General features: G+C 35.1%; 1 protein-coding gene and 1 long non-coding RNA gene across 2 annotated transcripts; one reads left to right on the top strand and one right to left on the bottom strand.

Annotated features, from left to right (window-relative positions):
- Positions 1 to 7,413: 7,413 nt before the first annotated feature.
- LOC140742528 (phospholipase A1) lies at positions 7,414 to 11,186 on the bottom strand. The gene is made up of 2 exons (XM_073073429.1): positions 10,727 to 11,186; positions 7,414 to 8,452 (listed from the first exon to the last, which is right to left on the bottom strand). The coding sequence occupies exons 1-2, from the start codon at positions 10,824 to 10,826 to the stop codon at positions 7,551 to 7,553; spliced, it is 1,002 nt and encodes a 333-aa protein (XP_072929530.1). The 5' UTR covers positions 10,827 to 11,186; the 3' UTR covers positions 7,414 to 7,550.
- A 1,182-nt stretch (positions 11,187 to 12,368) lies between these two features.
- LOC140742529 (uncharacterized) lies at positions 12,369 to 13,422 on the top strand. The gene is made up of 3 exons (XR_012102296.1): positions 12,369 to 13,011; positions 13,062 to 13,076; positions 13,159 to 13,422. It is a non-coding gene; the product is annotated as an uncharacterized LOC140742529 (long non-coding RNA).
- The last annotated feature ends 367 nt before the right edge of the window (positions 13,423 to 13,789 follow it).

The raw sequence follows: 13,789 nt of genomic DNA, 5'->3' as shown, positions 1-13,789 counted from the left end.
CTTACTACAAACCAGAACACAGCAGCGGTTAACACTGTTGTTATGAAGCAGATATGCCGCCGGAGTAGAACCACAAAAGGTTCTACCACCTTCAAAGTTGGTTTAATAGTGTTAACACTGGTATAAGGCAGTAGCAGATAGATACCTTTGGAATGGAAGAGCAACGATTTCCACCTTCATAAGCGTATTGAAGGACACCCAAGGTACTACGCCTACAGCTCGCTTATTAAAAAAAGAAAGTAGAATACAAAGGCCGTCATCTGGTGTAACTGGCGCCGTAATCGCCGAGCTGGATGCGATAACGACTCATTTATTTTGGACACAAAGGCAGCAATTACACCAGCAACAGAAGGGTGTTCCGACTTCGTTAATGTATATAGAACAAGTATGCGCAGAGAGGCAAGAGGTGCTTTCGTAGGACTTAATAGGACTTGTCAGGAATTATTATTTTTTATAATATTTAGTTTCCATATAACCCCATCAATGGGTCTACAAATATATTTCTTTTGGATTGGACTTAATTTGGGCTTATTACAACGTAAATTAGTACTGATGTAAAACTTTAGACAAATTACAAACAATATTCTCTTAGCTTCTATAGTTCCTTAAATTAAATTAAATAATTTGTTTTCTCCCATATACAAAAGTAGATTATAGATTTAACGTAATATCTCTATCAACTATCAATTTATGTAGTATCTGAAACACTGAAAACACTCCTAATCTATTATCTAACAGTTCAAATCTATTTCTGAATTCGCCAGTTTTCATATAATTTGGTATCACCTGATTACGCATCTGTAATAACATACATAGTTGAACTACTGAATATTATTAATTCTTTGTCTGTAATGAGGGTCATTACAGTAATAATATGCCTTATCTCCCTAATTAAAGCTAAACTACGCTCACATGCCGCTGCCATAATAACTAGATCTACTGACACTGCGCCATTGTTTTATTTAACGACATCATACCGTAGACCACAGTCACAATGGTGGGCTTCCCGCGGACAGCAATATGATTTACCTTCTTCTTAAATACAACAGTATCAAATCATTTGTATGTAAATATTTAAGTATTTTCATGTTTTACAACAGTACTGATGTTCTTTGGTGTGAAGGTATGGTAAGGCAGAGAGTTTAACATGAGGCGTTCCAACTTAGTCCTCAGGGATGGCACATGTCTGTGATGTAACTCAAATAAGACTCCAATCTTATCGGGGATTGATTATAGATACCCAGGGGTTAACACAACCACTTACCATCAAGTACTGCACACTTGTTTGCTATTTTACCTTCAGAAAACTATTCGTTCGTTGCTTTTTCAAATTAAAATTTTAAATAATTTAAAGAGAGAAAGAGAGGACGATTGGAAGAAAGAGATGAAAAATAAATTCATGTTATTAGTACAGTATGCAATAAAGGAACAAAGATTTTCAAATTTACACAGGCCCGAGGCAGAAACGTTTAATGAGTTCAAGTTCTCCCATGTCAAATATTTCTTTTAATGACCGATTTGAACCCCAATCCCGGTATTTGGGGACTATAATCTTCGCCACCCTTGTATCTTCACCCTAGCATTAAAAAAAATAATTGAACCCTGCAATTACGCAGGGGGCAGTTCCCACCGAGGGCGTCAAGTACCCCATGGAAATAGCTTTCGGAACTTAAGTGTTATGATTTAATAAGGTTGAGCTTTTTAGGGTTAACTTAGTTCTGTCTGCGGCTTCTCATACTATTGCATAGGCTTTTTATTTATTTTTCTTAAAAAGGATAAGTTTCTAATAGGCAGTTTTGGAAAATGTTAAATAAAATCTTTGCTCTAAGTTTAGGTTTTGCCGCTGGGCAAGTTTCTCTTCCAACAACTGAAACTCCCATAAATAATTTCAACAAACAACGATTATCTTTAAATCGAAACCAGTGCGTTACAAACATTGCAAAACAAAAACCTATTACCACGTTTCAAATGCAAAGTCTGCAATACAAAAACCTTCCAGATGTATAAATCTTAAACAACACAAAAAATAGCCTTTAAGCAAAGACTTCTCATTCTTTATACAGAACTCGAGCAAAATAAATGCGTTAATATTAATTTTCCGAGTTAATTGGAGGCAGCGCGGCCGGCACCGCATCTCTTATTAAAATTTCTCTGTCACGTGCACTGCCGCAAACGGTTTCATATATTCTAAACATTTTTTCCCCGAGCAGACGCCCTGCGGGGTTGTCAACCTCGGGCTCTAAAACTTTGGACCCCTATAACAATTTTACGAGTATTGGTCTGTTGCGTAGAGGGTTTTAGGTTCAATCATCTGGTAAATTATTTGTATGTCTTCTGGGTCTGGGATTCTATTTTTTCTGTATGTCTAGTTTACAACAAATTCTAGTTAGTTAAGGTTAGGTTAACTGGAGCGTTATTAGTATTTAGACACAGTTTTTATTATTCAATTAATGCAGAATGTCCAAATTTTTCTCCTACGTCACTAGTCTCATCAAAATCATCTAAACGTTCTTATAATAGCAACATACCTCAATTTAAGTACTAAATTGGTCTACGAATTACAACAGCTGCGCATTATGTCAAGAAATCCTTCCTTATTCACTTAAAATTACTTAATAATAACGTTGAAAATATTCAAATAAAGTTTTAGAATTCATCCACACGTGCAACTGTGAAACAAAGTATATTTTATTCTACACTTTTTAAATAGATAAACGTACAATTTTATTACACAACACTCAAGCTGTATAAAGGTGGCAGCCCTAGCGCCGACGGAGCACAATACGCATCGTAACAACCGATATAAAATTGAAATGCCTGAAACGTGCTTCAAAATATAATTGAGTCTTTGTGTTCTACGCTACCTTATAAAGGGAACTAGACATTGCACCACTTTCCAACAAAATCCAACCCTATTCCAAAGATATAAGGCTTAGATTAACTTTGAAGAAGTTGTCATACATATGCATGGCTGTTCTTATTCCGACTCCTGCCTATTTATTTAATGTAAAGGTTTCGTGCATGGAAATAAGTTGTGGTAGACTCCTAAATGATTCAGCTTTTTAATTTGGAAAGGTATAAATAGAGTGCAAAGCAATATACTTGTTAACATATGTGGCAATATTTCTTTCCATATGATTTGTTTTAATGATATCTATTCGAATTGTAACATTTATAGCTGTATCCGTGGTTTCACCTGCATTAAAAAATAAAACATCTACTTATTTTTGTGCAACTCTGTATGTCACAAATATCAAAACGTATAGTCTACCTTCAACAGTTTTACTGTTATATTTTTTTTCAGAGGACTAATAGTAGATGACATTCGCATAGCGCATTCAATACAGCAAATGTATCTTTAGTTAAAATATAAAACCTGAACAGAGCTAAGCAATAGGTACTCGTATATCCCTGAGAGGCCACTTCTGATGTACTCGTATAAGGCACAAACGAGACTCCACATAGACTACTGCTTACATTTCTGGGCAAGGCCTTCTTTACTTCTTGTAGTTGATTACAAAATATTTTGGACATTATGAAATGCACGCCCGCTTAGTAACTCAGTTTAAAAGAATCTTAATGGGTGCGCTAAAGTTTTATAAAACTCCAACTTCGTTGGGGAAAGCAGAACCTACTGAGTTTTCCTTAAAATACCAGGTAGGTGCAAACTTTGCGAGGAAAAACACCATTTTGCAAAGTAACGTTGTAAAACATTATTTATCGTCAGTGCACAATTTATCTAAGTCCCCCCTTGAAGCGCAACGTGACTAATTATAAGAGGTTAATTAATAGAGCTACGGATGCCGGCTTTTTAGTGAGATTGCGATCGATAGAACCATTAGAGAACAGATGGGACACTCTCATTCAACTAGAAAGTACTCATTTTTTATTTAATAGAAGTAACAAATGATATTGCCCACCTGCTGTGTAGTTACGAACGTCTACTTGAAATTGATCATTTGTCCTCCCCCTACTCCTGAAAACTGTAGTGGAACGCTTTAAAAGTGGACATCACTCCTCCTTTATCATCTTTAAACCAGAACACAGGTATAGAACACATCCAGAACTGAACTGAGTTCTAGATCTTCCTTTTTTTAGAAAAAAAAAACAAACTACTATAAGGACAGAATAAGACACATATAGTTACTTATTTTTACGAGAGCTATTAATAATTGAGTTGCTACTGCAACGAAATAGGTCACCATTTTCAAACATTCTGTTTCTTTGATTAAATATGTTGAATTGAAACCCATCAACACCTTAAGAGCTGAACGAACCCAAGCACTTTCAAAAATCTATTTAAAAATAAAAGCCAGCCTAGCATTAAGCTAACATCTACCAAACAGACCTATGCAGCAATGAGGCAGCTTTAAGCCGGTAATTATTTACAAACACATCGAGTATCTGCTCCTGACAGCAGATTAATGTTCGGTCCCCAGGGGCGGGCCACACCCACTGCTCCATCTATTTACTACCATCTCTAATTATACCTCGCTATCAAAATTTAAGCTTCAAAGAGATTACGTTTCCAATTTTCAAAGTGTTTAGCTAAAATTAGAATCGAACGAAATGTAATTAACTTGTACTTAATATGTTTTTTAATATTAGGCAGTTGCTAAAAGGTAATGATATCTATCTATTATTTAGACTAAAGGAAAAGTAAGTAAACATGCAGCTATGTAGAGACCTGCTAGTTAAGTGACATTTTCTTTAAAATATAAAATTACATAACAAACAGCTCCTAGATGATATCGATCATACGAGTAGATACTCGTAGGTGCTTTATGTAGTACACTTTGAAGAACTTGCCTTACCGCCAACCTTCAAACTTCTTCCCGTGTTTGTTACAAATTTTCACGGGTATATTCATAGATGTAAGAGGTACCTAAAATATCATTGGGTATAGTGTATTTTCATCCGACTGCAGACGGTAATATTTTTCACAATTATGTAGGTGCCTCATTCCTTGACACGCCCTAGACGCTAAACTGCTCGACGGATTTTAACATATGATCTTGGAATCATCTAAATTTTGGAAGTTACATTAGAACTGATATTTTTGAGCAATCGAGTGTTTTGCTTTATAATTCCTAGTTAATAAAATATTAATCAGGTGGCCAGCACGAGTGTTACTTATCTTATATAAAGTGGCAATTAATTGACCCCTTTGGAGCCAGAAGCGAGTACTTGTATTTGGAGTTCATCCAAGCAGCTTGCAGAAAATGACAGTATTTTTTCATCGAAGTTAAACGCTGCCGCTTGGCACCGTCCCTGGCGTGCCTCTGACGGCCTAATGAAAGACCCCAGGATGCGGACCCACTCCTAACGCTTTGATGTATCCGATATCTAGCTATTTCCTTTGTATGGAAGCTTGATAAATAGCTTGATATATATATATATATATATATATATATATATATATATATATATATATATATATATATTATAATATTTATATACAGTTGTTATTATTCAATTTATGCAGAATGTCTAAATTTCAATACTCGTACAAATACAAACGAATTTATTACAATGTGACTGAGAAAGTTAAAGCGTATTATTAAGTTTATTTTTGACGTAATTAGTTCATATTTATAGTCAGAATTGACAGATTGTTCCTATAAATAAACCGTATTGGTTTATTGTAGGAATAGTTAAATTATATATTAGGTTTACCTATCTACCACCATACCGTATATTTTTCTGTATTTAAATTTATTATTTACATTACGTACATTACATACTATTACGTAAATTACGTACTTCTACATCACATATCCTTGCATAAACTTCGTAGCTTTCAAAATGCTACGCAGTTCCTAGTATTGAATCGTCCATTTACCTGATAATTCAATGTATATAAATCAATATTAATTCTAACCCACCACTTGCGGTCCCACCTTAGTGCTAGCCTCCGAAAATTTCACGTTTGAATAAGCCACATTGAATAACAACTTTAGGAGCCTCTGCCATTCAATATTTTACGTATCCCTAAACGTCAAAACAAAACTTATTTTTATAGAAATTATTAATATAAAAAACATTTCTTTTTTGTTGTAAATTAAGTAATAGCACTTAAAAGTTTTGTAATTTTAAAATATTAAAGGTAAAGTGTAGCTTTAGTCAACCTCAATGTATCCACTACAAAGTAATGCTGATTATTAAACGCCAGGCGCTCACGACGTGAGTCGTGCAACTCGAACCAACTTTAATTGGACCAAGTTTCAGTTAAAGTATTTATTCGGGGCCCCCAGACACCAATTATTCGTCGAGTGCCACCGCGTTTGAGGGTTTCGGTAAATATTTGACGTAAGGGTTATCTACCTACAGGGTACTTCGCTTGACTCAATTAAGAATGAATTTTGTATTTAGAAAGTTGTATAGTTAAATAATATTACATTACCAATATAAAACTCTGCTCCATAACACTAAAACACTGAAAAGATTTAAATACGAAGCGGCTACGTTTGTTTTGCGCCAAAGGTATTTTGAATATTGTCATTATGGAAACATTCTTATATGCTTCTAGCGACATCTGTGACCCGCAAGCTGAACTACGTAGTAAGTAGACTGCATCTCCTAACACGTTGCATGGGTTATACAGCAGATGTCACTACTACATACAAAAAATGGGTAATTGCTTTTTGCTTGGCTTTTCTTATACGAATAACAAATATTTTCATTGTTCAGACGCGATAATTGATCGGTTAACATTTTTTATTTCTTTTTATGAAATAGTTATTAAGTTATAAAGTTTAAATAATATTGTTTTTCATTCAAATTATCACGGCTACGCAATATATTTTCTTAATGATCATAAATTAAACCTGTAATAAAATTACAGATGTGATAAAAACTTGTACTTAGTACTTAAAAGGCAAAATAGAAACGAAAAAGCAAGAAGTTCGAACGTTTAATACGTCGTAAGAAGTTATTACCTACTTGCAGAAATAAATAAAAGGAACATATATATTTTAAGAAGATTCTTAAATTATAGATAGGTTATATATACATAAAATTTTATTGAAGGTGGTAGAACCCTTTGTGGTTCGACTCCGGCGGCACCACCGCCTCACCTATTTCTACCTAATAACAGCAGTGTTAGGCGCTGCTGTGTTCTGGTTTGAGGGGTGTGGTAAGGGAGACAGACTTTTCCGAGGCGTTCCAGCTTAGTCCTCAGGGGTAGCGGCGCATCTGTACGCACACGACCTCAGACAGGAATATCTAATCCTATCTGGGTTGATTACAGATGTCCATGGGCGGCAGTAGCCACTTACCATCAGGTGGACTGCATGCTCGTCTGCTACTCTTATATTATAAAAAAAAAAAAAAAAAAAAAATACATAATTATTTCGTTTTCTTAATTCATACACAAATTTATTTTTAAAAATTTTATTACCTACTTATTTACTCTTTACATGGGGTATTCAATGGAATCAAAAGAAATAGGTACCTAAATAGGTATATCTACAAATACTAGTTGCGATCATCTAATTCAACATAGGCACCAAATTATTAATGTAATGTATAAACACTAAAATAAATTACTATCAACTGGCCAGCCACGTCTTTGGATCAAACGGATTAAATACACGTAATTGAGGCTCTGTGACTTTGTCCGACTTGTGGAGGAACATGCCCCTTGTTGTATCGCTGCATTCATACCCTACCATCGTCTCATTCCCACTGCACGTTCCAGTGTTCAGCTCCTCCCAGCTGCGGCACTTCCTCGCCATCAGCGACCGTTCGTTCATGATGGACGCGGAGAACAGCTTCCAGGCTTGAGCGTGGTCACATTCTAAAGAGATCGGGCGATCTTTGCACTCCGGTTGAGATACCGACACGCCATTTATGTACACATCTGTATGACCTATTGGGTCTTCCAATCCCAAAGCACCAGCACTCGTGTGCACCACTTGGACGAATGCTGCGTCATGTTTCCCTAACCTATACTGTGACGGCTTAGAGAAACATGGTCTCGCTGGATCGAGAGCGATTATCCTCTCCAATTTCTTCTTGAACTTATTCTGCACCAATTTCCCAGTGATGCCGGAGACGTGGGCACCTAAACTAAATCCTATTAGATGAATGGAAGATAAAGGATATCCCTTATTGTGTATTGTTTTGATGAATCTGTATAATCGATGTGCAAGGCTGTTCACATGAGACGCGGAACCGACATATCCTCGACAGAAAGCTAATCGTGTGTCCAATACAAGTATTAGAGGACTTTTGAGAAGAAGAGCGTCCACTAAAGTTTTAGATGACTCGTCCGTCGGTGTGTTCCACCAGCCAGGAACGTAAATGATGAGGGGATGAGGAATATTGTTCCAAATGATGTCGGGAGCTTGAGCTAAGCTGTAAGTCCTTCGGCCATCCCTAGTGTACTCCATTACGTCTAAGTCCGGGGAGATATCTCTTGAGTATAGAATGTTTAGTGGCAGCGTCTCACCTGAAGAGATAAAAGGAAACAAAGGTTAGTAATGCATTTGTCAACAGATAGGTAACGACTTAACGAGTATATTTATCAGTACTAGAAGTATTTAAAGTATAACTTCAGCGGTACCAACAATACACCTATTTCTGCATTAATATCTCTTACTTAGCCCTCCGGATAGCCTCAGTCATAATCGTCTCATTACGATAATTTAAATAGTAAATCTAGATAAACGTCATTTCCTCACGATATTACCTATTATGAGTAAAATAGTGATATAAACATTATCACGAAGAATAAATTCAACCCGTGCAGGTCATCACGTTCTGCTAACAAATCATGTCCACGATGACGTAGGAATTTATATTTTGTACGAAAATATCGTGATAATACGTGATTTTTTTATTTAGGATTACGATGTAGTTCTTGGACTCATAAGTTTATTAAATTAAAATGAATCACACTTATTTAACGCTTTTTAATACCGCATTATATGGTTTTCATTTTAATAAAACTTAAAAAATATTTCGATACAATGTTGATTTTACGCTTGATTGCACTATAGGTATCCTACCTACGAGTTATAGTTTTAATTTATGTGTTGATTTAGTCTGTATGCAATATTATATTTTATTACTTAATGTATAAATAATATTATAAGGAATAATAAAATTTTAAATACCAATTTTATGACTATGATTTTATGGATAAGTGGAATTTGCACGCGATTAGGTTTAATTAACTATTGTTGTCATATCAAATTCACTCTCAATCTCCATTTCAATCCTTGACGAAATGAATTTACAAAAAAGGCTTATTAACGTTAAAAATTACGAGAATTGCTTTTAGATCCAACGATTTCCGCTGTATATAAAATGGCCGCGCGCCACCTATTCTAAAATTACTATACTATTATAACAACTTACAAAGTTTCATCAATAATTAAAAACAATTTTATATTTATAGTCTCTATACATATTAATGTTTATACTTCTCATAAAAGTTTTATAATGACATGAACAACATATTATAATCTTAATTTGCAAAAAACGTGATAGAATGATATTACCATAAAACAAAATAATTTCCGCATTGCGGTCTGGCCCTACTGAACGAAGTTCTTCATAATAACATAACGGTTAATAAATAGTACTTAACTGATAAAATATTAACATAACTTTATACGTATATTTCCTATTACGTTTCTTTGTGCGATGATACTCGTTTGACAACAAGAAGGTACCGGGTTCGAACCCTGGCTAGTCAAACAGATGAGTTTAGATTAGAGTTTGCGTATTAATATAATCATCTTTATGTTTGTCCATGTCGCTATAGTACAGGGCGTCCTAATATAAAGAGTGCAATTTGGTGTGGCAACAGCGTAAAATAGATATTCATCCATAACTTATTCAATTTCTCAGGAAGACAGCACAGCAATAACCCGAATTTATCCCCTAGGATCCCTTAGTATTTCAACATCCACGGAAATAAAAGTAATGCATTTAGATCCGACAGTAACTTAACTAGACCATCATTTTTATGGTCAGATCACTCATCAATCGTTATAATTGCAGACATTACGCTGACCTGCGAAATCATGTCGGCCATCCTTTGCGGAAATGGCCATTACGCCATGGGATGCGTTTAGCAGTTCAAATCACCAGTTATAATGCTTTGTATGAACTAGTTGCCCCATAATTGATGGATTCGCAAGGTTTTATTTTTAATAATTTTTTATCTATATTTATGAATTTGGATAGGAGTATAGGTATTTATATGCAGCTGACAACAATCTGTTGTCCTATATTTCTATACCGAATATATGTACGAGTATATCTTTTTATTGTTGGACATTTGGCTTACGTATAGAATATGTTTTTTATAAACTTAAAATATGGTATGAATAAGTATCTTTTGAGTCTGATGATGAGTGCCGTCCAAGATCTTTAATTAACCCCAAATCTAGTCCTAGCATTTGCAGTAGGCAACAGTTACGTTGCTACCATTAATTACTAAATGTCTCTCCATTACCAAACCAAAACATAGTAACGTTTAACACCGCTGTTCTTTCCACCCATCCTTCAATCGACTTTTTCAGGTCCACTGCTAGGCATAGGTCTTCCTTAATAGGCGTCACTCAGACTTCAACGATTTCCCGCTTTATGCAAATGCTTTATACAATTCAGTTAAGACAGAAATAAATTCGACAGTGATATCTTCAGAGGCTAAACACGAAGGGTTCACCTTCAAGAGTTCATATATGTAACTACACAATTGGTCAATACGTACAAGTATTAGCAGCGGCGGTGAGCAGCGCCCGCAGCCCCTGGGCCAGGATGGGCGGCAGCGGCGCCGCGAGCAGCGCGCCCGCCGCCAGCGCCGCCCCCATCGCCGCCCACCGCAACAATGTGTCCACAAACACCGTTCAACCCTCAAACACTACTGTTATAACTTGCTGATCATTGGTTCAACTTCAATTTCATCTGTCATCGCTTTATCATTATTTAAAGATTTAACGGGTCACTTTAGAGTTCAATCATCATCCCAAAAGAAAATGTAAGAATTTCTACAAGAGACCCAAGTATCAATTTCATTAGTTCATTTTCACGTAATAATTGGCAAATTTCATGAAAATGTGTCAACCATAAATCAAGATTGTTCATCCAACAACGCGTCACAGAATTCAAAAACAATGATTATCAGCCCATCAAACGGAAGAAAGACAATAGTTATAAAATCACGTCACTTAATGTACCGTGTATATTGTTTGGAGAGGTGATTACGACTGAGGCACGCGCGCGGCGACGCTGCAATATAGAGAGGTGTGGTGTGACCGTGATCTTGCAGTGTGTGGGTCATCTGTCTCAGCCTGGGCAACGTCATCTCAACAAACCGTCGCTGATACCGACGACCTAAGGGTGGATTTGAATTGTTTCTACCTGCTAATTCTGCATTTAATTTGTTAGGGTTCCTTCCCTAAAGGGTAAAAATGGGACCCTATTACTAAGCCTCCGCTGTAGGTGCGTCTGTCATAGAACTCTTAATCTTTAACTGTAATAGATAGACACGTGTTTTTTTACAGAGTATACAATTATTAAGTCATATTTTTCAATAAAAATCGATAAAACAATTCTTACGTTTTGATGAAAGGCGTTAATGTGGCCTAACTTACTTAAGAAGTGCTCAACTAATTCTTTACGAATGGCAACATATTATCTGCGATTGGCTTCGACTACAACCAATGCTCTACATAGAGTTTGGTGAAAGATGTCTATGAGCTGCAAGGGTTACTTACCATCATTGAAGTGATAGACAAAGCATTTGATACTACAGTCTTAGAAAATAAATAATAGTTAAAAAAAAACTAAAAAATACGCTTTTATAAAAAAATCGACCAAAAAATGAAAAATAAATAATAGTTTAAAAAACTAAAAAAATACACTTTTTATAGAAAATCCAACTAAAAAATAGAAAATAACTTTTTTAAAATTTGAATTAAGAATAGTGTAAATAAGATAAAAATATTTTTTATTGTAAAAAAAGCGTGGGGTGCATGGTGTCAATAGTTATAAATATTTTATTGATAGATATTGAGTAGAAGGATTATTATTTTGATAATATCTTAAAAAGCACCCCACGCTTTTTTTACAATAAAAAATATTTTTATCTTATTTACACTATTCTTAATTCAAATTTTAAAAAAGTTTTTTTCTATTTTTTAGTTGGATTTTCTATAAAAAGTGTATTTTTTTAGTTTTTCAAACTATTATTTATTTTTCATTTTTTGGTCGATTTTTTTATAAAAGCGTATTTTTTAGTTTTTTTTAACTATTATTTATTTTTCATTTTTTAGTGATTATTTTAGCGATTATTTTAACGATTATTACGTAGCGTATTATCAAGTTTATCTTTCGAATCAGTATCAGCACCTTTGCTTAGCAGTGCAAAAATGAATATTGGGTCATTGTTTAAGACAGCTGTATGAAGTGGTGTTTTACATTGGTGTTTATTTTTATTGTTAACGTGAAAATCCCAGAGGAGTTGTTGAATGACATCCGAATTGCCAATACTAACTGCTTTCTTTCATAATTTATACCATATCCCAGGTCCTCTATCTTGGATAAAAGTAACCACGGAAAAAGGATGATAGAGCATCTTTTAAAAACAGGCGCTGATGGCAATACTCAAGAGAAAAACGGTCAACTGCTTTACATCTAGCCATTTCAAAAGGACGTCGTCCAATCATCGATTTAATATTACAGCATGATGATGTTAATATCAAAAATAATTCTAGAATTTCTTCTCTTTGTGTTGCTGCTGCCTGCAGAGATTTTAAAACTGTTAGTAGTTTAATTAATTTTACAGCTCGAGTTAATAATATAAGTTGTGACTATGACGATGAGCTGAAATCATATATGCCTTTACATTTGGCAGCAAGAAATGGGAACAATGAAATAGTGGAAATCTTGTAAAAAGGAAGGGGCAGATGTTGAAGTGCTGAATGAATAAGGATGATGAGACACCGCTTCATGATGCTATTAACAACGGACGCGTCGAAGTTGAGGTCAGGTCAGGTCAGGTCAGGTCAAGTCAGGTCAGGTCAGGTCAGGTCAGGTCAGGTCAGGCCAGGTCAGGTCAGGTCAAAGTCAGGTCAGGTCAGGTCAGGTCAGGTCAGGTCAAGGTCAGGTCAGGTCAGGTCAGGTCAGGACAGGTCAGGTTAGGTTAGGTTAGGTGATCGGCGCGCCTGGTAGATTCCTTTATTGGTCTTAACGCAGACCTTCCGGGTCTCAGGAAGACAAAAATCGCTGATCCTGATTATCCTAGTAAGGATAACGGGTCAGAATGTTTAAAATATTGAATTGTCATCGGTCCTTAATAAGTATGCCAAATTTCAAGTTAATCCGACGTTTTGAAGGGGGTTAAAATCATGTTCAAAGATTCCGTTACATACTAACATACATACGTCTGAAGCTAATAAAAGCGTATTAAAAAGGTGAGAGTATACGTAGTTACATTTATTGTGTGTAGATACATCAAGGCTATTTTCCCCTCGGTAGCACATAAAAATACTACAGGCAATGTTTACTACTCTTACTTAGCAAGTATTTATACTAGTACTGTATAATTTCAAATTCAAATTATTGTTATTTATATGCCATTCATGTGATACAATTTTGGTGTTACATTAATAAACATTAGGTCCTTAGTCAGCTAAATTGAATAGCGTGCACCATTGTTACGTAAATAACGATATATATAGCTCATAAATACTATATTTATTTTTGCAACAACAACGTTAAATAGAATTCATATTATTATTAGTTATTTTTAACTTTGTAACTATAACGCAAT

Source organism: Epargyreus clarus, unplaced genomic scaffold, assembly GCF_041222505.1.
Source record: "Epargyreus clarus isolate Ecla_fem2 unplaced genomic scaffold, WU_Ecla_fem_2.2 ptg000006l, whole genome shotgun sequence".
Taxonomy (NCBI): domain Eukaryota; kingdom Metazoa; phylum Arthropoda; class Insecta; order Lepidoptera; family Hesperiidae; genus Epargyreus; species Epargyreus clarus.
Note: the sequence above shows the minus strand (reverse complement) of the source record. Positions and strands in the feature narration are given on the sequence as shown.

Bases quoted from the DNA above. Each gene is read 5' to 3' on its own strand.
- LOC140742528 (XM_073073429.1), bottom strand. From the start codon at position 10,826: ATGGGGGCGGCGCTGGCGGCGGGCGCGCTGCTCGCGGCGCCGCTGCCG. The intron at 8,453-10,726 runs GTACGTATTGAC...TTATCTCTTCAG, and splicing joins CACCGCCGCTGCTAATACTT to GTGAGACGCTGCCACTAAAC.